The sequence below is a fragment of the Chlorocebus sabaeus genome, chromosome X (assembly GCF_047675955.1).
Source record: "Chlorocebus sabaeus isolate Y175 chromosome X, mChlSab1.0.hap1, whole genome shotgun sequence".
Lineage (NCBI taxonomy): Eukaryota > Metazoa > Chordata > Mammalia > Primates > Cercopithecidae > Chlorocebus > Chlorocebus sabaeus.
Window position 1 is genome coordinate 107,750,516 of NC_132933.1, and position 27,402 is coordinate 107,777,917.

The 27,402-nt window shown below is 35.4% G+C and overlaps 1 protein-coding gene across 17 annotated transcripts in view; it reads right to left on the reverse strand.

Moving 5' to 3' along the window:
- Nucleotides 1-27,402, reverse strand: part of KDM6A (lysine demethylase 6A) — a 234,358-nt gene that overhangs the window by 53,156 nt on the left and 153,800 nt on the right. For 10 of the 17 annotated variants that reach the window (XM_007991467.3, XM_007991465.3, XM_007991463.3 and 7 more), the window contains exons 7-13: nucleotides 22,482-22,536; nucleotides 19,794-19,828; nucleotides 8,358-8,451; nucleotides 6,169-6,295; nucleotides 1,140-1,238; nucleotides 777-996; nucleotides 85-219 (exon numbers count right to left, since the gene is read on the reverse strand). In XM_007991467.3, the coding sequence (XP_007989658.1) occupies nucleotides 85-219; nucleotides 777-996; nucleotides 1,140-1,238; nucleotides 6,169-6,295; nucleotides 8,358-8,451; nucleotides 19,794-19,828; nucleotides 22,482-22,536 (765 nt within the window). The remainder of the gene's footprint in view (nucleotides 1-84; nucleotides 220-776; nucleotides 997-1,139; nucleotides 1,239-6,168; nucleotides 6,296-8,357; nucleotides 8,452-19,793; nucleotides 19,829-22,481; nucleotides 22,537-27,402) is intronic. The other 7 variants (XM_007991469.3, XM_007991468.3, XM_007991464.3 and 4 more) reach the window with 1 other exon arrangement.

Consider the following 27,402-nt stretch of genomic DNA (forward strand, 5'->3'; position numbering starts at 1 on the left):
GCTTAGTAAATTAAGCTTGACCACTAGAGAATTGAAAAGAACCCTTAAAGCTGGGCACCTGCAGAACATAACCCAACTTCTCACCTGCTGTGCTGTGTTCATGGCACCCTGCCTGGAGGTAAGCTCTGCGGGAATTGGTAGGCTCCACGCCTCCTCAATACTAGGAAGTAATTTAGTTTTATTCTGTAGACTACCTTGTGGAAGGTTACACAACTGAGCCTAGGAAAAATTATGTAAAAAGCAAATTTAACACAAGCCTACTTGAGTAAGAGCAAGTCCACTAAATCTTCCTAAATGCTATAGCTAATTGTTTTTTAAAAGAAAATAGATTCTAAATTTGGGGCTTTAGAAGACACTAAATATAAAGAGGGTAACCGGAATATAAACCTTTGTGAGAATCAAAACAAAGCTTGAGCTCTGTTTTCAGAGTTCTCATAGCTGTCTTCTCATGAAACTCCAAGCAAGAGTGAAAGACTGTTTGTGTTTTCTCTAAAATGCTATGACAACTTAAAAATGTAGACAGTACATAGAAAAAAATTATGTAAATTAATATGCATCAACAGAGTAAATGTGCAAAAGAGCATCTTTTAAAATACTGCATATCTTACTTAAAATGAAAAGTAAAATAATATTACAAGCTATGGTATGTTTACAAAATATGGAAACAGATTATAGACATCAAAACACAACTAGACAAACTTTCCAGCCACCCTCCTTCTGCCTGAGTGTTCTGGGGAAATATGTGGCTTTAAAAAAGTGCTATTTAAAAATTTTACCTGTAAATACTTAATTCGTGCTGCAAGTGCAGAGGTATTACTACAACTTTTGCTTCTAGTTGCATTTAAGTAGCATTTAATAGCATCCTGAGGCTGGTTGCAGGATTCATACAGAGTGCCTAGGTCCATCCAGGCCGCAGCATGGCCATGGTCCAATTGTACAGCACAAATATAGGCCTGTAAAGCATCCATGGGCTGATTTTGCTGCTGATATAGCACACTGGAAAGAGAAATTAAGAAAAAATAAGTCAACTCAGAAAACTGCTTGGTTTTATAATGATTTAAACTATGAAGTATAATATATGTGATGTAACCATCTTTGTATATCAATTAAATTACTACTATTTTTATACAAGGTCTTACCCTATTGAACACCATGTATCTGCACTTGCTTCTGATTTATCAATAGACTGCCTGTAAGATATAAAGGCATCCTGAACTTTCCCAATACTTGAATAGCACCTGAGAAGGGAGGGGGAAAAAAAAAAATCAAAAGAATTCCATTAATACTGAAACAAATTAATCGGCTGAAAGGATAGACTATATATCACAGCAAATTTTTTAAAAACCCTAATAAGCTAATATATTTATGTGTATGTGTGTGTATATACTTGGTAACTACAATGAATATTATAATTAGCCCTCCAGCAAACCATATTATAGTCTGTCTTATAGGTGCTAAAAAGCATGCTGCATTAATGAACTCTATTACAATGATTAGGGGACATATCACTTCAATATTATAACACTGAGAGCTGCATGCATGCGTGCACACACACACACACAAGCCACTCTTCTTATATAGCTGACCTCTAGTTCCCTATACCGTCAAAATAGAGTTAAAAACAAAAACACTATACGTTGGTAAGATTTGCTGTATCAGATTTCAATTTTCCTTTCCCAAGTAACAACACTGAGGGCAATAATTATTTAATTCATAAAAAAAATGCACATGTAAGACACAGTTAATCTCAAACTAAGTATCAAAAATAGTATAAAGTAAAAAGTAAAAATAATATATAAAGTATAATATTTTATGACTAGTAAAGTAAGCAAAGTAAGATTAATGATTCAAGAACTGTCATTTTCTTAATGTGAATATACATGAATACATGGATAACGGCTGAAATTATAAATACTGAAATTATCTTCTTATTCTTGGCACTAAAGGAAAAAGAAAAAAACAAAAACCCAGTCCCTATTTTCATGAAGCTTACAATTTAGTTGAGGACTGAAGATACATTAAAAATGTCATGATACCATATCAAATGGCCAGTATAGGCAATAATTGGCCTGAGAATTTAGGATAAGACCATCATATACTGCAAGTTTCAGGAAAGGCACCCCAAAAAAGGGAAGAGTAAGAGTAAGGGATTTGAATATGTAAAGATGCATATTATTTAGTGATTCCTAATTGCCAACCAGTATATGGCACGTTTGCCAAGCAAACAAATTGGAAAGACAACACACACATACATACATAAAGTTTTTCCAATAAACGAATTAATATTTATGCTGTAACGCTCTTATTTTGGATATTATTGGCTAACAGTAAATCGCAAAAAAAAGTCAATGTCTTTATTTGCCCAAACACCATATTTCTATTCTCATAATTATTCTTTGAAATTTTACTGATTTATGTAACCTAAAATTCTGGGAACCACTGATTCAGGCAGAGAAGATGAGAAAAGGCATTTTAAATGGGTTTGAACAGCATGAGCAAAACCTAACGTATATACAAGAAAGCACAGACACAAAACAGTAGAGAATTTTAAATCCAGCCAAAGATTACCCTAAAGTTTGCTTTTCTAACAAGGAGAGCAGCACATTGAAAGCACTTTATAGGAATATTAATTTTCTAACAATACGGAGGGCAGACTGAAAGGAAAGTAAGTTATAGACAGTAAAAATAGAGGGTGGCTACATTCACTGGTTGGGAACAGGCCAAAATTGGAGTTAAAGTACTGAAAGCGGCAAGAAAAAAAGATGAGAGAAACAAGAAACCAACAGATTGGTAAAGACTTTGTGATTGATTAATTAGATGTTCACAGGGTGGGGGTTGTAACTTAGTAGTTAACCTTGATTTTAAAAAATGGTGATCTTTTGGCAAAAGTTAAAGGAGAAGGAGCTGGTTTGGGGAAGAATATGGTGAATATAGTTTGAAATATGCTGACTTTGACATGATGTGAGGACATTAAAATGGGAAATGTTAAGTAAAGAATAGGAGATGTAGTCCTGCAGTTTAAGATACCTTTAAGTGTTGAAATCTAGATTTGGAATTCATCCCTATGGAAGAGAGGCTGTAAAAACATAGGACACCTACAAGGGAGATGTAAAAGCCTAACGAATCACTAATCTTGTGGTTTGAAAGGTATAAGAAATGTCCATGATTGAGAAGGCAGTTTCAGAGAGCATCTACAAACTGTTTTATGAAGGAAAAATTCATAAGAAGAGATCAGCAGTAATGCCAAACAGGAACAGACACCAGCGTGAAAGGGAATGCCTAACAGATAGTGGAAAACATGCTGTTTTGTAGTTGTTGTGAAATCAAAGCCATCTCAGATTTATAGACAAATCTGCCTAACTGCTGGGAGAAATAAGCAGTTCTTCCCAAAACCAATGTTTTAACATTCCATTCCTACAAAATCAAAGTAGGAAATCAATGTGCCCAGATACAGATGTCCAACCATCAACCACTTTTCCTCTAATAAAAGTAGGTTCCTCTGAGACAGTCTTGTGTAATTAAAAAAGCCCAGGGTGAACCTAGGGTCTAATCCCTGCTATCATACTAATTATCTGTGATTATGAACCCACTTTCTAAATCTTTGAAGTGACAGGATTTACAAGGTTAACCAGGTGACCTCCCTGGTCCTTCCCAGTTGTAATATTCTACAGTTCTGTGATAACACAGTCAATGATTGGTGCTAGCATAACAGAATATCACATTACAATTTTACTTCGATATACAAGTGCCAAATGACAAGCAAAGTCCATCTTCAACACAGACCTGAATGCAGAGGTTAAGTAATAGAAAGCCTCAAAAATATTAGGGTCATCAAACCCCAAAATTTCTTACTGACAACTGAGGTCTTCATTTGGAACTTTAAAAACATCTAAAACATAATTCACTCATAATATTTTTCTCATAAGAAACAGATTAGAAACAACACATTAGAAGGCAGTAAAATAAGAAAAGTCTAAAGGATTTAGAATTTTATTATTACAGATGGAAAATAATATGTCTAAAATGATAACCTTGAACCCGAAACCAAGCTAAATTGTGATAAGTATCCTTTATTTAGTCAGGAAAAGTATATTGTATATTTGGAAAATTTTACCCAAAAAATTACCCAAAAAGATTAAATTAAAAGCATCGTAATGTTTTACAATGTAAAATTAGTTAACTGGAAAAAAAAATGATAAAATACTGCCCACTGAAATACTGATGATGAAATACTGCTCATTGAAGCTAAAAATTACAGCATGACTATGATAGTTAATTCTACACATGGCTCATTATAATTTTATACAACTAGAATTTAAATTTAAAAACCTATACTAAAAAGACATCTACACTACTGTATTAAACTATCTTAGGTCAGAAGGAAAATACTTTCCAGTATACATTCCTTTTAAACTACGCTAAAAGAAATTTTCATACATAAACCTGGAAACAAGAGACAGGCACCCACTGTTTCCCAGTTTCAGACCTCCTTTACAATCACTACATGAAGCCTCACACTCCACAACACTAATAGTAATAGTGCTAGCTCCAAAAGCAAATGGAGTTTAGTTAGTTCATTGCATCCATTTATCGAATAGCCACTTTGTCAGGTAAAAAGATATAAAAATAATAAAATCCAGTTTCTGCTCCTGTAGAAGAGAAACACAAAAGTTTGGACCCTCCAGCTTTATTTAGAAGCAACCCAAATTAGGCTCTTTTACAAGCCTGGGGAGGGATTAGGAAATCCTCACCAAAAAATAGGTACCTTTCCAGTCAACTCTTATTGTATGTTAATAATGAATTAATGAAATGTTTTTTAAAAAAATTTTCCTTAACCTTCTTCTAAGCATAGTATGAGTAATCAAATATTTTTAGAGAAGGAACCATATTAATATTACTTTGTCTCATACAAGCATATTTTCCTTAAAGGAAAACTGAAGCCATACAATGAAAATTTAATGTGATTATATGGCAAATTTACTTACAATTAGGTATTCTATGTAAAAAGTAATAGAAAACTTAAAGTTAAAACACAATAATTTCAAAAGAAGTCATAAAATTGGAACCTTTAAAGCAGGAAGGTATCTAACAGATCATCTAACCCAGGGTTTCTCAACTACAGCATTACTGACATTTGGGACCACCCAGTTCTTTGCTGTAGAGGACTGTCCTGTGCATTGTAGGATGTTGAGCAGCATCCCTAGTCTCTACCCACTATATGAAAGTAGCACACCCCACAGCTGTGATGAAAGAAATAAATGTCTCTAAACATTGTGAAAAGTCCTTGGCTGGGGTAGGGGTGGCAAAACAGCCTGCCCCTGAGGACCACCGATCTAATACAATTCTCTAATATGTTAAACAAAAATTGAGGCTTTAAGAGGTTTAACTAAACCATCCACAGTTCCACAAACAGTAGCTGAATCAGGACTTGAATCCAAGTGTCTTGGCTCCTAGTATGATTTCTTCACCATATCATGAAAGCGAAAAGTGATTAGGAATCAAAATACAATCTGATGATAGTCTAAAACTATAATCTATCAGATACTCATGCATGAGGTATAGTTCAGATCATCACTAAGCATAATTCAGACATTCAATGGATAAACAGTATGGAGAAATGGTTATAGACTTGCAGAAAACGATTTTCGTTACATGACACTTCTCCATTCCAACAAATCTGATACACTTTCTCACTGTAAGACTTCAAGTATAACTGTGATTTGAGATTTACTATTAATTATGTCAATTCTAAGGTAAATACTAATCAAAATTATAACTACCAATAGTCAACAGGCAGATGAGAAATTAATCCTGTTTTATAAAACAAACATATAGAAAAAATACTGGAAGTCTGAAGGAAAGGCATTTAAATACTTCATTAAAAGTTACTATCAGATAAGACTTTTTTAAAACTAGCAATAACTCAAATCAAATAAAAATCCAATAACCAAAATAAGAAATGTCCTGCCAGACCAAAAATTATGCTATGAAAAAAACACATTTGGAAACTTTATTTTATTGTTTAACTTCCAGGAATCTTGGTAATAATGTACTCAGAAGAGAAAATACACTGATCAGGTTAGATATGTAAACTAACATTTTAGATTGTAATTAAAATCTCTTAGCTGGAATAGACAAAAGCAAACATAAATGTCTTGTAAGTCTCACCTTCCGAGGAAATACCAGGACTGGCCAGAATTAGGATCTGCTTCCAAGGACTTTTGGAGATACTGAATAGCATAGCTTTCCTTGGTGGCTTTATCTCCCAGGAGATCTACAGTGTGATGCATCCAACCTATAGTAAATGATTTAAAAATATTTACGTAAATGACTTAAAAATATTTACGTAAATGACTTAATTGCTCTTCTATGTTTAAGAATACCAAGTAGAAAACAAACCAAAAAAGTATTCTTTTCTGTCAATTTATTAATTTAGTTTGTAGTACATATTTCCAAAATTTAGAACTGCCAATTCCGGCCGTTAAGAAAGTCAGTTTCTCACAGTAAGGTAGTAAAAGTTATGAAGAGCTTTCATTCAAGAGAAATTAAAACAATTTTTAGTACTGATACAACAGATTATAAATCAGACTTTTCTAATTTTGATATCTGAAAAAATTTCAAGTTATGAAACAAAGAATATAAAGATGTTAAGTCTTATTTACTATTCTATATAAAAATAAAATAATGGGCTTTTATTTATTTATTTATTTATTTTGAGACAGAGTCTCGCTCTTTTGCCAGGCTAGAGTACAGTGGCATGATCTTGGCTCACTGCAACCTCCGCCTCCCGGATTCAAGCAATTCTCCTGCCTCAGCCTCCTGAGTAGCTGGGACTATAGGCGCGTGCCATCACGCTAAGCTAATTTTTGTAGTTTTAGTAGAGACAGGGTTTCACCATGTTGGCCAGGATGGTCTTGATCTCCTGACCATGTGATTCAGCCGCCACGGCCTCCCAAAGTGCTGGGATTACAGGCGTGAGCCACAGCACTGGGCCAATTAAGAATCTTCAAGACATTCCATTAACAAAATGTTTATTTCCAAGGAATAAATATAAGGCTATAGAATCAATGATAGTTCAGATTAAAAAATATACACACAATCCTACCTCACTGGCCCTGGCTACATATATCCACATCCTATATAAGATAAGAACTATAAGCCAGGCACAGTGGCTCACACCTGTAATCCTAGAATTTGGGGAGGCTGAGGCAGAAGGACCACTTGATGCCAAGAGTTTGAGACTACCCTGGGCAACATAGAGAGAGACCTTGTCTTTACAAAAGAAATTTTTAAATCAGCCAGGCGTGGTGGCATGCGCCTGTAGCCCTAGCTACTCGGGAGGCTGAGGTGGGAGGATCACCTGACCTGAGGAGTTTCAGGCTGCAGTGAGTTATGATCACGACACTATATTCCAGCCTGGAGGACAGAGCGAGACTCTGTCTAAAATAAATAAGCAAACAAACTATAAAGTATTTGATAAATGAAAAAACAAATATTGCCTTCATAATAAAGCCTGAGTTTTGTCTGTAATTTTATCCATTAGGATTTTACTCAAGTTGTCTATACTTTTAAGAGTTATAAAAGTGTCAAAATATTTGTTTTTATTCAGTGATTTATAATTATTAAATTTTTATATATATTATCTAAAGATAAATGATAAAATCTAAGCTTAAGTGACTTTAAAACTATATAAAAAATAGTTACATTATGAAAACATTCATACTGCTACAACGTTGGCTAAAAATTAAGAATAAATGATTTTCCCAGACCAAAAACAAAACTGAAAAAACAACCCAAATATCAAATACAAACAAGAAACATGACTCAATAATTAAGCAACAAAATTAAAGGCTGGGGAGTTCTTTCACTATCTTTTTGGTGATAGTTACACAGGACATCCAAACGAACAGATTCCCTCATGTTACACATTAGAATACAACTGCATGCTCACAGTGTTAGATGTTCTACAGTTTTTAGATAAATTGTTTTATAGTCATTATAACTGATAAAGCTATGAAAGCAAGCTCACCAACCATTGAGTGACATTAGATAAATCACAACTTCATTAAGTGCTTAAGCATATATCTGGCACAAAGGAAGTATTGAATCCTCCTTGGGTTAAATACTAAGGAGTAATTTTGATAGTTTAAAAGGACCAGCTATACTAAATAATTATACTGAGACAGACTGTGGGAAGGACAATGCTAGGCAGAGAATAGAAATATGCTGGGTTCAGAATAATTTTATCAACTCTGAGCAAAAGAATAGAATATATGAGCCACATATTTGCCATACTCAACATGTAAAAAACATAAAGAGAAGCATTTATAATACACTAAATGTATACTATTACATACCTAACTGTTGTAAGACAGTTGCTTTTACTTGTGCAGAAAGATTCTCTGTCTGCAAAAGTTGTTCATAAGCTTCTTTTGCAGAATGATATTTCCTCTAAAGAGCAGAAAAAGAGTTTTGGAAAAAAATTAACATAATCTTTAAAGAACTACTTCATATATTAAGAATTATACAATACTGATGTTTTAGCATATTTTTAAAAACTAAAAGAAAAAAGTGCTGATTTCATTATTGAATGTTTAACATTAGACAGCTGAGTAATAAGCCTTGTTCCAGAGTACCTAACACCAGTAAAACTGACATTCACTATAACAAAGTATCACTAAAATACGACTTTTAAGAATTTTCCAAATGCCAATATCATCATCTCAAATTTAATAACATAAGTGGTCTCAATTTTATTTAATAACATTCATGAATCAAGAGACGTATTCTACCTCCAAGTGCATAATCTGTCCGCCTAGAAACACTGAGCTCCCAAGCAACTCAATAAATAGCGCACATGTCAGGCCGGGCGCAGTGGCTCACGCCTGTAATCCCAACACTTTGGGAGGCCGAGGCAGGCGAATCACGAGGTCAGGAGTTCAAGACCAGCCTGGCCAACATAGTGAAACCACGTCTCTACTAAAAATACAAAAATTACCCAGGCATGGTGGCAGGCACATGCAGTCCCAGCTACTCGGGAAGCTGAGGCAGGAGAATCGCTTGAACCCGGGAGGCGGAGGTTGCGGTGAGCAGAGATTGCACCACTGCACTCCAGCCTGGGCAACAGAGCGAGACTCTGTGTCTAAATAAATAAATAGATAAATAAATAAAGCACATATAAAAAATGCTGTAGACAAAATCTAAAGAAGTACAAAAGTTATTAAAAATCTAAGTTTCTACAGTTTCTGGTGTATATAAAATATCCTTTAAAAATATTTATAACGAATATAATTTTAAAGACATCAAAACTCTGATAGTTACAGCCTAACAATGTTTGCAAGACTTAGGATTTCACAGGCAAATGTCTAAATGAAACCATTTAGCCACAGTTCTCAAGAGTACTGATATAACTAAAACTCTTTATTGCTACAGTTATAAACCTTAAGACAACTCCCCCAAAACAAAAGGAAAAAACTAACAAAAGAAAGGCTCATAAATATTACCTGTAAAACATACTTGGCAGAACAATGGATTGAAGTGGCTTTTATTCATATCATTACCAGTATATAACTGCCTGAGCAAACAAATTTTTTTTTTTTTTAAAGTAGGTAGAAATACAAAACTAGCTGTATGAACCTCAGGCAAGTCACTTAAACTATGATTCAACATCAATAAACAACTGAAGCAATAAAACAAGAGCTAACATCCAACCTTGCTACCTACAGGGTTATCCTAATGATGGAAACAATTAAGGAACTACACACACACACACACCCCCCACTAACATAAGGAAGATTTGAGAGAACTGTCCATTGAGATGATCAGGGGTTTTTCCGTTTGTTTTTTTGAGACGGAGTGTCGCTCTTGCTGCCCAGGTTGGAGTGCAATGGCACAATCTGAGCTCACTGCAACCTCTGCCTCCCGGGTTCAAGTGAATTCTCCTGCTTCAGCCTCCCGAGTAGCTGGGATTACAGGCATGCGCCACCACGCCCGGCTACTTTTATATTTGAGACGGGGTTTCTCCATGTTGGTCAGGCTGGTCTCGAATTCCCAACCTCAGGTGATTCGCCCACCTTGGCTTCCCAAATTGCTGGGATTACAGGTGTGAGCCAGCGCGCCAAGCAATCCGGAGTTATTAAATCAACTTTTACTTATCAGCTAAACTGGTTCCCCCCCAAACACTCATCTGGTCTAAAAAAGTTAATTAAATAGTTAGGCCAAGGATAAGGGACAAGTTATTCAATTCCTTCAATTGATAAATATTTGTTAAACACCTAATACATAACAGGAACTGCTAAGACTACACAGTAGTGAAAAATATATACAGAAAAAACAAATTAAGCATATTGTGCTGTGTGTAACATTATATACTTCTCAGAGGAAAAACGAGCACATATTAAGTTTAGAGTACTAGCAGGCTGGACAGAAAATGGAAAGATTACTTCACAAAGACCTCCCTAATCCATTTAAAGACTACTGACTGTATCCTAAAACAATGGAGAACCACTGAATGATTTCAAGTAATGTGATCCGACGTAAATTTTAGGAAAACCACCTTCATGAATTATCTTAACAAATGTTAAAATATACCTCCCAGCACTGTAATAAAAACAATGACATACTTGAAAAAATGGTAGCATCATATTTGGAAATATGTGAAGTTAGATTTCTACCTCATACCATATAAAACAAAACCAGCAACTGCATGAAAGACCTGAATATGAAAGGTAAAAGTATAAAGTTAAGAGAAGAAAATGTAGGAGAACATTTCCTTGAGATGGGAGAGAATTTATTGGACATGATCAAAAAAACACAAATCATAAAGAAGAGCAAAGATCTGACTCAAAAAGCATAGGCAGAAAAACAGGCAATGGACATAAGTAACCCAACACATAAAAGGTGAAAAAAAATGTAAAAAACTATACTCCTCTAGAAATCAGAACATACAAGTTTAAATGACATAACACCTTCTACCTTTAAGACTGGAAAACATAAATTTGAGTAATTCCAAGTATTGTAGGGATGTGAGTAAAGGAGAACACTCATGTCCTGGTGGAAGGGGATTTACTCAAAAAATTAGGAATACAAATATCCTACAATTCAGCAATCTTACTCTTGGAGTATGTATGCCAAGGAAACCTTTCCACAGGTAATGTTCTGAACAGTACTGCTTGCAATATGGAGAAGTTGGGGGGCAATCTAAGTTTACGCCACTAGACAAGTGGAAACAAAATATGATGGATGCTTATAGAACATTAAATAGGAATTATAAATGATGTGTAAAAAAGTAACATGAATTTATCTTTAATAGTGTTGAGTAGAAGTTTTGCCTCTGACAATATTTGGAGTGGCATTCCACACACAGCTTCACATTCTGGATAAAATATAAAAGTCAACTACCAGATGGCACTGGAGAGAAACCAAAATCAGGCAAAACCAAAGGAAAAGTTCACACTTAAAGGAAGGAAACGGCACTAGATGAGTAACCCCCTTTTTCTTGGATTTTCACCTGAAGGCAGGCTTCAACTGGTACTTGGCTGGCTAGAACTCAAATAGAAACGGCAGTCTTACTACCCTGAAGAATCATAGGACAGATTTTGAGGCTACCATAAGAGTTGGAAGCGAGGGGAGAAATCCCAGTCAGGAGACAGAGTGGAAACACCAAATTCCACACATAAAACTCTGCCCAAAGCTCTAACTGCTGAATTATGCATAAACAGAACAGATAATGAGCAGCCTAAAAGAACTAGAAAGAGATTTCAGTTGCTGCCATTACAAGGGTGACAAAGTTTAGAGTGTGAATTGACTGGCTAATAAAGCAAAAATATATCAATCTTCAGAAAAATATAGTCAATCTCTACAATGTATTATTCATGATATGAAGGATAAAAATTATTAAATTTATGAAGATCAAGAAAATTTTACCTATATTCAAAAGAAAAGAAAATGAAAACTAACTGTGAAATTACTCAGGTGGTGAAATTTGTAGTTTTTTATTTTTATTTTTTTGAGATGCACTCTCACTGTGTCGCCCAGGCTGGAGTGCAGTGGCGCAATCTTGGCTCACCACAACCTCTGCCTCCTGGGTTCAAGCAATTCTCCTGCCTTAGTCTCCCGAGCAGCTAGGATTACAGGCGCGCCACCACGTCCGGCTAATTTTTTGTATTTTTAGTAGAGATGGGGGTCTCGCCATGTTGTCCAGGCTGGTCTCGAACTCCTGACCTTAGGTGATCCGCCAGCCTTGGCCTCTCAAAGTGCTGGAATTACAGGCAACAGCCACCGCGCCTAGCCCTGTAGATAATTTTAAAGCAGATATTTAGGCTGGGTGTGGTGGCACGTGCCTGTAGTCCCAGCTACTCGGAAGCCTGAGGCACAAGAATCGCTTGAACCTGGGAGGCAGAGGTTGTGTTGAGTCGAAATTATACCACTGCACTCCAGCCTGGGCAACAGAGCCAGATACTGTCCCCCCCCCCAAAAAAAAAAAAAAAAAGCAGATATTTGAACAATGTTGACAAAAAGAAAAACATAATCCTAATGAATTAATGTACAAAAAATCATACTCCAGAAAGAGAAACAAAAGGAAATTCCAGAACTAAAAAATGTTAATCTGAAATTTAAAAAAGAAAATCACTATATGGACTGAATAGCAGATTGGAAAGTATATTAAAAAAAAAAAGAAATCAGTGCATTTCAAAACATGTCACTAGAAAGCATACAGACTGAAGTGGAAAAAAAACACACACACACACACACACAAAATTTAAAAGTTAAAAAAAAAAAAGAAGGCATCTAAGATGTTTGAGGCAATAGCATATAGTCTACCATACATGTAATTGGAGTCCAAGAAGAGAAAAACGGTGGAGCAGAAAAAATATTTGACAAATCAATGGCTGAGAATTTTCCAAAACTGATAAAATATATCAAACCCCAGACTTAAAATACTATTAGTATAATTATAAAGAAAAAAAAAATCTGAGCACATTGAAGTCAAATTTTTGAAAACCAAATATAAAGAGAAAGACCTTTTAAAAGCAACCAGAGCAAAACAATACAATACAAAGGATACAATAGGAATGACAGCTAACTTTATCCAACCATATCAATAATCAAATTAAGTATAAATGAACTAGACACTCCAAACCACCACCACCACCACCACCACCAATAAAAGAGACTGCCAGAATAGATTTACAAAAGGAAGAGTCAAGAACATTATATTTATGGGATGGACATTACAGGCCCTAAGAATTTAAGAACAATACCTTTATCATATACTCAGTTTCTACATGTACTTGGGTCTACTCCTGGTCTTTCTAGGATATTTCGCTGATCTGTCTATTCACATGCCAGTACCACATTTTTAATTATACAGGTTTTATTGGGTTAGTATATCCCATACAATTCTCCCACCCCTGTTTTATTCTAGCAATTTTTGCATGTTTGTCCATATCAACTTAGCTAACTCCTAACAAAAGTTTGTTGGTATTTTTGTATTGATGTTTCTGTTACACTAAAGAGAATCAACATCTTTATACTGCTGAGTCACAGTCCCTCTCTTAAGTTTATTCCTAAGTATTTAATATACTTTGCTGAACACGCTAAATATAATTTTTTCCTGTTATATTCTGACTACTGTTGTTGAAGCTTATTAATTCTGTATGTAAATTTGTGCCTATAACTTACTGCTCTCTCTTATCTAACTACACTGGCTAATACCTATAGTATAATACCGAGGACTAATGGAAATAGTAGGTATCTTCACCTTGCTCCTGATTCTAGTAAAAAGGTCTCTAGAATTTTGCCTTAAGTAAAATTCTGACTTTGAAACTAAAGCATATGTATTTTATCATGATAAGAAAGTAACCTGCAATTCCTATGTATAAGAGTGTTTTTATTAGAAATGGGTATTGAATTTATCAAAGATTTTTTCAGAATCTATGGTGATAATGATTTGACTTCACCTTTAGCTCTATTATTGCAATATCAATAGATTTCCTAAGATTCAGTCAACCTTGCATTCCTGAAATGAATGACACTTGGTCATAGTATATTGTTGTGTTTTTTTTAATGAGATAAGGTATTGTTTGCTAATATTTTATTAGCATTTTTACACCAATATTCATCATGATACCAATCTGTATATTGATTCTCTTATTATACTGTCTTTTATTAGGTTCGGATACAATACTTGCTTCAAAACACAAAGGAAAAACAGTATGACTGTTTCTCAAAAAATTAAACATAGAATTACCACATGATCCAGCAATTCCACTTCTGGGTATACTGCAAAAAGAACTGAAAGCAAGAACTCTAACAACTTATATACACACCCATAGTCAAGCAGCACTATTCACAACAGACAAAAACTGGAAGCAAACCAAGTGTCCATCAACAGATGAAATGGATAAACAAAATGTGGTGTATCCATACAATGGAATATTATTCAGTCTTAAAAAGGAATGGAATTCTGACACAGGCTACAACATATACAAACGATACAGACATTATGCTAAGTGAAATAAGTCAGATGCAGAAGCACAAATATTGTATGATTCCACTTTTTTTTTTTTTTTTTTTTTTCTTGAGACACAGTCTTGCTCTGTCACCCAGGCTGGAATGCAGTGGCGGGATCTTGGCTCACTGCAACCTCCACCTCCTGGGTTCAAGCAATTCTCCTGCCTCAGTATCCCGAGTAGCTGGGACTACAGGCGCTTGCCACCATGCCCGGCTAATTTTTGTATTTTTAGTACAAACGGAGTTTCACCATGTTGGCCAGCCTAGTCTTGAACTCGTGGCCTCAAATGATCCACCCCGCGGCCTCACAAAGTGTTGGGATTACAGGCATGAGCCACCGCACCTGGCAGATTCCACTTTTATGAGATACCTAGAGTGGTCAACTCACAAAGACAGAAAGTAGAATAGTGGTTGCTAGGAGCCCAGTGAAGGTGGTAACGGGGAATTATTACCTAATGGATACTTTGAGATGATGAAATAGTTTTAGTGATGAATGGTGGTGACAGCTGCACAACAATACAAATTTACTTAATGTCAGTGAGTTGTACACTTAAAACTGGTTAAAATGGTAAAATCCTATGTATTCATGAAATAAACCCTACATATTTATCACATACCTATGTATCAGCTGGAATATTTTTCTTGATTTAGAGTTCTTGGATTCGTGTAAAATACTTATCTATATTATAGACGTCTAATATAGATAAGTATTATAGCACTTATCTATATATTATTTTGCTATATAGTATAATAACAAAGATAAGTCTATAGTGTTTTGTTAATATATTAATGCTTGACAGAAAAGTGTTAAAAATGAAACACTATAAACAGTGTTATTCAAAACAACATTATTTGTAATTATTCCTCAAAGAAGAGTAAATTAGTTAACAGTACATCTATATGTAAAAGGATATGATGCAGCTCTACACATACTGATATGGAATGATTTCCAAGACACAATATTAAGTTAAAATTTAAAGCAAGGTCAGAAGAGAACATACATTATTGGCTATCATTTGAATAAAATTAAATACAAGAAATATACATGCAAACATATGTGGACTTGCTTATATATACACTGAGTTTCTCTGGAAGGATTTAAAAACCACTGGTAACACTGATGGCTTTAGGGAGGGGAGTAGATGCCTGGGGAAGTGGAAGGAAGAGGATACTTCACTGTGTATTCTTTCAAAACTTTTCATTTTGGATTATCTATTCAAAAATAACTAACATTTTAGTAACAGAATGGAAAGGGAGAAATCTTCTATCTTGAAACTTTAAAGGCTATAAGAATTAAGATGGTGAACTGCTCAAATTATTTCACTAAACTCAAGAAAAAGAAAAGAAGCCCAGTTAATACTATTATTACTGTAGAAAAAAATGATCTGGAGGTCCCAGCTAATAAAACAGGGAAGGTAAACTAATTCATCAATATAAATGTTCAAGAATAATTGACAATATATTTGGAGATATGACATTATACAGTCATGCATCACTTAACAATTTCATCGTTGTGCAAACATCAGAGTATACTTACACAAACCTAGATGGCATTGCCTACTACACATCTAAGCTATACGGTATAGCCTCTTGCTTCTGGCTACAAACCTGTACAGCATGTTACAATACAGAATACTAAAGACAATTACAATACAACGGTAAGTATGTAAACATAGAAAAGGTACAGTTAAAAAAAAAAAGTACAGTAAAAATACGCTATTATAATCCTATGGGACCACCATCATATATGTGATCCTTTGTTAATCAAAACATCATTGTGAGGCACATGTACAGAGAAGCAAAGTTATCTTTATTTATAGATGGTATGACAATATACATAGAAACCTATGAGAATCATTTTTTTTTTCTTCCTTTAAACAGTCTCACTCTGTCATCCAGGCTGGCATGCAGTGGTGCCACCTCGGCTCACTGCAACCTCCGCCTCCCCAGGTTCAAGCGATTCTCCTGCCTCAGCCACCCAAGTAGCTGGGATTACAGACACATGCTACCACACTCAGCTAATTTTTTTATTTTTAGTAGAAACAGGGTTTCGTCATGTTCCCCAGGCTAGTCTTGAACTCTAGGCTTCAAGTGATCCACCTGCCTCGGCCTCCCAAAACGCTGGGATTACAGGTGTGAGCCACCACCTGTATTTTTTAATCTAATAAAATATTAACAGCTTCTCTGTAAGACCATAAAAGATAAAAATACAGGGTTGGGGATGAGATCTCATTAAAATTAAACCCAAATGCCCATTACTAAATTTAATAATATATTTTTTTAATCCTACAAAAGACCTCTTTTGTTTTTCCTTTTTGTTTGAGATGGGGTATCGCTTTGTCACCCAGGCTGGAGCACAGCGGTGAGATCTCGGATCACTGCAACCTCCACCTCCCAGGCTCAAGAGATCCTTCCACCTCAGTCTCCCAAGCAGCTGGGACTACAGGCGTGCACCACCACATCCCACTAAGTTTTGTATTTTTGGTAGAGATGGGGTTTCACCTTGTTGCCCAGACTGGTCTCAAACTCTTGAGCTCAAGTGATCCACCCACCTTCGCCTCCCAAAGTGTTGGGATTACAGGCATGAGCCACCACACTCGGCTAAGACGTTTTTGCTTTCAAACATTATAAGCTCAATACCACAAACCCATTGTACTTGCTAACATTTCTTTAACACAATTTCTAGGTAAAGTGGTATTCCATAACTTTAGTCTTAATTATGATCTTAGGATTTAATCCTGTGAAGGTAATGTGGTGAGAGGGCCCTCGGGGATTATGAAATGATACTTCTTCATTTATTAGTGGGGAAGACTTCTTCCTATGTAGAGAAGTAGAGAAACTTCCCTTGAACTATTTTTTGCCCAGCAGTAGCCATTAAATACATGTCACTTAAATTTCCTAAATCCATATTCATAAATAGGGTCCATTGGTAAAAATTGGTGGAACTATATAAAAACTAACTTTTAATAGGTAGGTAAGCAGGCCATCTTGCTTCTCTTAATTTTTCACTTGAAAATGAAAATTCATATTATAATCACTGGAGTAGGGTTTTTTTAATCCTTTCATATGTTTACAGTGTCATCCTCCTGTCACCTAACAATTATGTACTGTTTGCCATGAGTTTATTCTTTTGTTTTGTTTAATCTGAATCAGTATTAAAATTTATCAAATGAATCAATGGGAGGAGGGCCCTGTGCCCACATTACCTTCATGGGATTAAACAGTAAGACCAACAGACAACTTCACATCAGAAACAATGAGAGCCAAAAGACAATGTATTGTGAATTTCAAAGCAGTCAGATAAACAGAATTCCATCTCCAGCAAAAATACTCATTAAAAATAAAGGTTAAAAAACCTTCTGCTTCTTTAGCTAATGACAGACCAGTGATCTCAGAGAGAACTAGAAAAACTAGAGTATGGGGTAGAGGGGGGATGGGGAGGCAAAGGGGGGTTGGGGGGGTTGAGGTACCCAGAAATCTGATGCTAATTTTTTAAAGCTCCCCATGACAGCTCTGATTTATAAAGCTTCCCAGATAATTCTGCCACAGAGCTGGGTCTGGGAACCACCAACATAAATGATCTCAAACTATCTGATTACATCCTATAACAATATAAATAATGGGATGTAGCAGGATCTTGTATCTGGTGGGTATGAACTCTGCATGGCACATATATGCCTTATTGTAATACTTGGGCCAAAACATCAAAACAGACCTTATAAATTATGTAGGCATTAAAAAAAAACCAACAACAGTATTTGTTTCCTAAAAAGCTGTAAAAAATTTATGTCGGCTGGGCGCGGTGGATCACGCCTGTAATCCCAGCACTTTGGGAGGCCGAGGCAGGTGGATCACCTGAGGTCGGGAGTTCGAGACCAGCCTGGCCAACATGGTGAAACCCCGTCTCTACTAAAAATACACAAAATTAGCTGGGCGTGGTGGTGGGCGCCTGTAATCCCAGATACTTGGGAGGCTGAGGCAGGAAAACTGCTTGGACCTGGGAGGTGGAGGTTGCAGTGAGCCAAGATCATGCCACTACACTCCAGCCTGGGTGACAGAGCAAGACTTCGTCTCAAAAAAAAAAAAAAAAAAAAAAAAAAAAAAATTAAGTAAACTATGATGACCTAATTGTGAGTCTCATACAAATTTATTCCTGATTTTCCATACCACTGCCTAAAATGAACATGTTATACTTTTATTTATTTTACTTTAAGCTCTGGGATACATGTGCAGACTGTGCAGCTTTGTTACATAGGTATACACACATGTACCATGGTGGTTTGCTACACCTATCAACCCCATCATCTAGGTTTTTCCCACATGCATTAGGTGTTTGTCCTAATGCTCTCCCTCCCCTTGCCTCCAACACCCCCCACCGAATGTGTTATACTTTTATCATACAACTAAGCAAAATCAAGATGTATCAGTCTTGACTGTATATTAATCAACACACACAAAACCAAGATGTTCTAAAATTTAAGTTTTTTAAAGTAAAGGAGCCATGAAATTAATGGCAAGGACATCCGGAGGTGACTCTTGATGCTTTTCCAATAATGACACATAGAAGAGTTATTTCAGTCTTAAGAAAAAGCAAAAGAATTTTTAAAAAAAACAATGCATTACAACAACCATCTATAAACATTCTGAAAAGCAAGGTATTTGGTATCAAGAATAAGATAAATCTTAAATATAGCCATTTGAGCTTGCAAATGATCTACATCAAGTTCAGTTGTTTCTTTTTTTCTTGAGACAGAGTCTCACTCTGTTGCCCAGGCTGGAGTGCAGTGGCAAGATCTCAGCTTGCTGCAACCTCCATCTCCCAGGTTGAAGCAATTCTTGTGTCTCAGCCTCCCAAGTAGCTGGGATTACAGGCGCTTGCCACCACGCCCCGCTAATTTTTTATATTTTTAGTAAAGATGAGGTTTCATCATGTTGGCCAGGCTGGTCTCAAACTCCTGGCCTCAAGTGATCTGCCCGCCTCGGCTTCCTGAAGCAGTGAGATTACAGGCGTGAGCTACCGCGCCCAGCCGCAAATGGATCAAGTTTAAAGGAAAATATTAAATGGAATTTATTTGTACACAGCAAACACTCCTTGGAATAACTGTTTTACTAAGCAGCATCTTGATCACATTTAATGAGTATAAAATACAAAATTTACCTAAGAAGTAATGCCCAGAACTCCATTAAATTATCTGTACATTTCTGATTTCAGTAAAGCATGATAGGAGTGATGATTTTTGTTTGCTTTTGTTTTAAATAGAGTAAGTTAAAATACTTACCTGGGTTTCATATAAGTGGGCAATGTGAAATTGAACTGCAAAGGATGAGGCAAAATAAAAAATCAGTAATAGTACAGCAGAATTTGGGGCAAATTAACTAAGAATAACAAAACATCAAACATTATCACAGTCTACACTATATAGATTTAAGTAATAGAAAAACATAACTTTTAGTTGCTTTTACTAAAATAGACCATACAAACAAACACACGAAAGAACATAATCATGATAAGAAACCACATGTATTCATTGTTGGTCATTATCAAATGAAATTTCTGTCAATGTAATTATTAAAATTAGCATTAAATCTATAGCAAGTGAATATGTTTTACAAAGTTCAAAATGGCAACATTAAGCAAATAGAGAAAACCTTTATAATCTATACATTTCAAAACAGAGTATTTAAAACCTGAATCCCAAGTCAAACAAGAGTAAAATCAATATTTAATTAAAAAATATTAAAACCAAAGTACAAATCAGTGATGACATAAAAAATTCAAAGAGAAATAAGTTTTACAAAGACAATAAGGAGCCTGGTGTTGAAGAGTAACACTGGCTCAAAGTAGGTACTCTACATTTATTGTGACATCAGGCATTATCATGGTTATCAAGTAATCAAGTAGACTGTCTAAAGTAAACTATCCAAATCAACTAAACTGTAATAGCCTAAAGTCTCTAAATAGAAAACATGCTCTCCCATTTGAGTGATCAACCACCTTGTAGCACTCATGATGGTTCAAACTGTTTCAAATTCAGCAGTTTTCTGCCATGTGGCACTCATCCTACCTATGCAGACATTTTTCTCTCAAGAGTAATGATCTACAACTGAGATTTAAACAGAGTAGAATAAAACGAGGATTTACCAAAATATTTAGTTTGATATTTATGTGACATCCCTAAAAACTTATCATTCAACTGACTTACCAAAGTTACCTTTTAGGTACTAGACCATAATGAATTAAAGGATAATCAGTTGTTTTCTAATAAACTAATTTGAAAAGAATTTTAAGCATCTATATATTCTAGATGGTTTATACAACCTGGATATATAATTAAGAAAAACGTATACATTGAAACTTTATAAATTACTAAACCAATGACTCAATTTGTTCAAATCGAACCTTATCTTAGAAACTATAAAATATTGCTGCATGTTATTTTTCTACCATTTATTCTACAAACACCCTAATCAGTACTGGATCCTGAATTTCATTTAAGAAAATAAAAATCCTTTGAATTTTCACAGGAAATTACCTCTAGTAAAAGTATGATGTAATTCATCTGGCTTAAATGATGATTTAATCCATACTATTTCTAAATCCATGTTATACTGAAAATTCTACAGGGTTTTCACTGATTCAACAAATTCCTAGGGCATTTCTAAAGACTAAGACTACTTTTCACTAATATCTCTCTATACTCTTTTAAGTGATTTACAGGAGGCTAAGGTAGGAAGATCACTTGAGTGCAGGAGTTCGAGGCTGCAGTTGAGCTACTCTGGCACCACTGCATTCCAGCATAAGTGGCAGAGAAAGACCCCGTCTCAAAATGAAACAAAAAACAAAAACAAAAAAGTAACTTAAAGCAAAATACTGACTTTTTAAAACACGAATCCTTTGTAGGGCTGAAACTGTCATTAATTGCTCGATTTTTATTATACCAACTAAAAATTTTATTTTTCGGCCGGGTGCGGTGGCTCACGCCTGTAATCCCAGCACTTTGGGAGGTCGAGGTGGGCAGATCACGAGGTCAGGAGACCGAGACTATCCTGGCTAACACGGTGAAACCCCGTGTCTACTAAAAATACAAAAAATTCGCTGGGTGTGGTGGCAAGCGCCTGTAGTCCAGCTACATGGGAGGCTGAGGCAGGAGAATGGTGTGAACCCCGGCGAGTTGGAGCTTGCAGTGAGCTGAAATCACGCCACTGCACTCCAGCCTGGGCGACAGAGCGAGACTCTGTCTCAAAACAATAATAATAATAATAATTTATTTTTCAAGTAAGAGGTTTTTTAAGAAATTCAGCATCAGTGAGTATTTTTAAACCTTTTTAATGGATACTCTAGCGTATATTAAGTAAATACACCTAAATACATATCGATAAACATATAATCAACCCAGTCTGCTTTTGAAAAGACACTTACATAGAAGTAGAAAATAATTGTTTGGAAAAAAATACTTCGTTAGAACATGCTTCATAAATGCATTCTTTTCTAATTAATTGAAAAATGTCAACTCAAACTTTCTAAATGATACATAAAACTATCATAAAAGTCACAAATGTCTTCATAATTACCAGTAATTTTTATCCCACACAGTAGGAATCAGTAAGCTATCAGATAAGAATCTTTATATACTCAGATGTTTCCCCAAAGACCAGCAAAATCTGTTTTTAATCCTACCAAGTCATCTACAATATAATACACAACAGAAAAAAATCAATCTTGTTCATTAGTGAAGATACTTTTAATTCAACAACTCACTTCACTGGCCTATCTATTTTAGACACAGGCTGTTCACAATATCTGATCTTGCAGGTTCCATTTGTGTAAGTAGCCATGGCAACCAATACAGTTACATTAAACAATTCTAAAAGAAAAAATTGCACAGAATTTATCACTAACATTATTTTTATTTGCCATGAAGTGATCTGAATACATGTAGAAAACTACAGTACTTAATAATACTTACTTTCAGCATTGGACAAAGTGCAGGGATTACAGTCAACCAAAGCTAACTGAAAATGCTGCAAGAGGAGAGTGAGAAAATTAATGCACTCAATTTAGAGTCACATAAAAGCATCTTAAGATACTTTTCAGGTATGTAAGGTCTAAAATAATAATAAATACATGCTGTGCAAATAAAATACACTAGCCTACTAACTAGAAATACTTTGAACATTTACTGCTGACAACTGACATGCTGTGGGGTTATTTTCCTGAGAAAGCTGAGAATAGAGAATTTGAAGAAGAATTAATTTTATCAAGTTATCCTATCTATACTTTTATTTATATTAAAAAGGTGAAGAGTTTTAAATCAAGTAAACAGGAAGTGTTATACAACAGTTTAAATAGAGAACATATCATTAGTTTTAAAAATCCAAGTAGAAGTCTGATGGTATTGTCAGAACACCACTGCTTATCTCAAAATGAGACATGGACTTCTGAAACAAAAAAATTACTATGAGAATTGTCATAGAGGGTAAAACTTTCCATCTTTACTGATCTTTCAATAATCACTGTACTTAAGTGCCTTTTAAAATAGCCTGTGTCCAAGTTCAACTACCAAATATAACCGTCCTTTTACAATGTGACAATACATGTATAGAATTTGTAAAATTTTCCAGTCAACAATAAACCACTAATATAGTATCCACTTGTAATAATATCATATAAGCACATTAACATCAGTGCATAACACTAATTTTTAGGAATGCATATTATCAAGAACACTGGGTGACATTTAATATCTAGTTTATCAACATTAAACAAGGTAGATAAATTAAGACAAACAAGTAACAGAGTTGGTATAAAATCTAAGTTGAAGATGAGTAAATCTCTTTAAACTCTTCTAAATAACATTTCTACAAATGTATATTCAAATTTTCTGAGCCTCTACAAATTTTTAGCATTAAAAGTAATTAACAAAGTGGAAAGCATTAAAAAAATGACCACAATAAATTCATTCCTATCTACAATCCAAAAATCTAAAGAGTTACTGATGTTGGCTACCCAAAAGTCACAAGGAAGGAAAAATTAGAAAACATCATTTGGTATGAGCACTGGCTATTATTAATGTATTCATTCAAGAATGTCTCTTGGCCAGGCACGGTGGCTCACGCCTGTAATCCCAGCACTTTGGGAGGCCGAGATGGGTGGATCACCTGAGGTCAGGAGTTCAAGACCAGCCTGACCAATATGCTGAAACCCTATCTCTACTAAAAATAAAAAATTAGCCGTTCATGGTGGTGAGCGCCTGTAGTCCCAGCTGCTCAGGAGGCTGAGGCAGGAGAATTCCTTGAACCCGGGAGGCGGGAGATTGCAGTGCTACTCCACTCCAACCTGGGCAACAGAGATTCCATCTCAAAAAAAAAAAGTCTCTGATGTGCATGCATAATTAGGCCAGCCAACACTTGTAGTATTCTTAAAACTTAAAGCTGATTACATCTTCTGAATGGGTAAATTACTAACAAATGACTGTGACCCTTAAATGTTAAATGTTTAATTTATCTAACAAGTATTTATCAAGAGCCTATAATGCCCTAAGGACAATGCAGACACTAGGGATGTAATGGTCAACAAAACAAAAGTGAAAAATCATTTGCCATGGTTGACTGAATGAAAAAAATCTAACATTTGAACACTTTGAAAACTGCTTTTATTTTCCCTTGGCCTACTAAGCAGACTACGTCTTCAAACATCCGTTTAGTGTGCTACCACAGCAATAGAAAACAGACTATTTTAAAACGTTTGAGTACTATGAAAGCAAAGCATGCTTTATAATCAATTGCCTTCCTCTAGACAAAAAGAGCAGAAGAGTAGTCACACATTTTCAGACTGTACTACATCTCTAAGTCTAATTTGTCCTGTAAGCATAAATTAATATTTAGATAGATTCCTAACTGAGCCATCAAAGGATACAAACTGAAATGAGAAGAAACAGCCTTCAATATGGCAATATTTTAGTTTTACTATTTCGCTGAAACCCCACAAGGAAGAATAGAGATGTAGAATTCAAATAGCCTAGACTACATTTCATCTATCAGTAATTCAAGATTCTGCAATGAAACCTGGCAGGAGTATTTCTTGACCATGCTTTGTGTAATTATTAAACAATCTTAAAAGCAGCAATTAAGTTACTGATGCACTGTTTCAAACCCACAACACTATGAAATACCAAACATTTCCAAACATAGGAAAATTACTCAGCAAGAGAATACACATTGGTTGGGCACAGTAGCTCACGCTTGTAATCCCAGCACTTTGGGAGGCCGAGGCAGGCAGATCACCTAAGGTTAGGAGTTCGAGACCAGCCTGGCCAACATGATAAAACCCCATCTCTACTAAAAATACAAAAATTAGCCGGCATGGTGGCGGGCGCCTGTGGGGGAGAAAACGAGAATCTGTTTCAAAAAACAAAAACAAAAAAAACCACAAATGAATACACATTCAAAAACATCCACTATGAGAATGAAAGAACTTACAGAATAATTACTAAGTGTTCATAAGAAACTAACACCATTCTACATAAAGAAAAACACTGATACGCCATTCAGTACTCTTAAGAGAGATGAAGAACCGGGGTGGGGATAACATGACCACAAAGCCTCATTTCCAGGACCTAAACCAGATGCAAAATAGATGTACCTATTAACATATACACCAGTATAAAGGACTATCAATTATGATAATCAGCCCACAAACCTGAAAATATCATGGTAAAATATCCAGCACCCTTCCCTGCAACCAACAGAGGCAGCTAGGAAACATCTGTGCCTCTCACTGAAACACTGCAGTGCTGAAACTGGCTACTGCTGTGTGAAATAATTATTATGCAGAAGAGGCCTCTGCAGTTCAAAGACTATATACAAACCTGAAGGCGGAAAGCAGTCTACAGAAAATTAGTTTCCAAGCAAGAAGATTTACTTATGACTTTTTTTTTTAATGTTATAGAGATTTCCTTTTTATGGAGCACTTCTGGTCCAATTTAACGCAAGGTTTGATTCATTACCATTTCTGTTGACATCTTTATCACCAAAGTCACCTTTTGTTTTAAAAGCCTTCAACGTGTTCAATATTTCAAAATAATGTTAGAGTATTTTGCCTAATACAGGCAACGAACTTTATTTCTATTGGTGGGGAGAAATCTATATTCATGTAATTAACACATAAAACTTGAGTTTCAAGACTTTATTTCCCTTTAAATTGTTTTATTTCTAGGTGTATACAGTCTGGTTATCTCATGAATCTTTTCACTTGTAGAACACTTCAACTGTATTCCCAATCCCGAAAACAAGCAACGGGATAACTTTTTGCAATTGACAAATTATGTATTTAGTTATAAGTAATTAATTTGGAGCAATGTTTGGATTCCAGTACCAATCTAGAATGTTCTGATTCAGTGGGTTGTAGGCAACAACCTGCAAACCAGAAAAAAGCTTATACAAGTTATTCTAATATACAGAGTTAAACCACACTACTCTATTTTGAAGTTTTTAAATTATGTGCTTCCCCAGAAACCTTTATTTCAGACTACATAAACAAGGTATGTATAGTTGATACTGCTGTCTATTTCCAATTAAGGTAGACACATGGCATTTTAGGACTGACACGCTGGCAACCAGCTTTTACCAGCTTTTATCTTATGCCAGGCATGCCTCTATGGCTATTCACCTACAGAATACAATGTTCACTGAAATTAATGCCTTAATAGGATTTTTAAAATTTTAACCTGCTCTGAGAATACACAGAAAAGACAACTCCATAAGAGAATCCAAAAAGATATAGAGGAGGAAAGTAAGAAATGAGTTGCTTCAGGCTGAGGAAACCACTGAAGTTATTTTTACAGAGCATTATAAAACAGGGTTATAATGACCATTTAAGTGAGAAAAGGAAAGGTGTGCCAGGTACTGTTGCATGTCAAAGATAAATCATTTTTTTCTTATTCATTGTTACAGATTGCCACATTTCTAAAATTGTGAATTTAGGGTGGGGCATGGTGGCTCACACCTATAATCTCAGCACTTCGGGAGGCCAAGGCGGGCAGATCACTTGAGGCCAGAAGTTTGAGACCAGCCAGGCCAACATGGCAAAACCCAGTCTCTACTAAAAATACAAAAATTAGCAGAGTGTGATGGCACACACCTCAGGTGGCTGAGGCATGAAAATCGCTTGAACCAGGAAGCCACGTTTGCAGTGACCCAAGATCGCGCCACTGCACTCCAGCATGGGCAACACAGTGAGATTTCATCTCAAAAAAATAAAATTAATATTAAAAAATAAAATAAAAGTATAATTTGAAACCAACAAACTTGATTCCTAAAATGAATAGTCTATGGGTAAGAATAGGGAAATGCCTTAGGATGTCATGGTACTTACTTTAAAAATGTGGTCTCTAAAATAAGATACAGAACTGAAAATGGTTAAGTTTTGGTGGGGCTTGTGAGCCATGTTCCTGGTCAAGATGATCTGACTGAGGTTCTCCCAAAGCCCTCAAAACTCAGTTCTGATTTTCTTTGTAATACAAGGTTATTACAACTGTTTCCAGGAGGGAATCTACTGCATACCAATAACTTGCTAATAGCTAACAAATCCTAACGATCTTCACTCAAAAAAGAGGCTTCTTTTTTGAAGTTTACCAGCCGGTCTCTTCTAAAAATTTAAAACAACAACAACAAAAAAGCAAGACAAAACACACTGTATACTGAAGACGTTCAAAATCTTAGTTCCAGCTCTTCTTTTTGGCTCCAGATTTCTATCTGTGTACATGAATATCTGATATCCCTCAGGTACCTCCAAATCAATTTACTCCCAAATGACTTATCTCCATTCAGAGCCTTTTTACCTCCTAAACCCAAAACCGGCTGCTACTTTATTTATCCCCTACTTTTTAA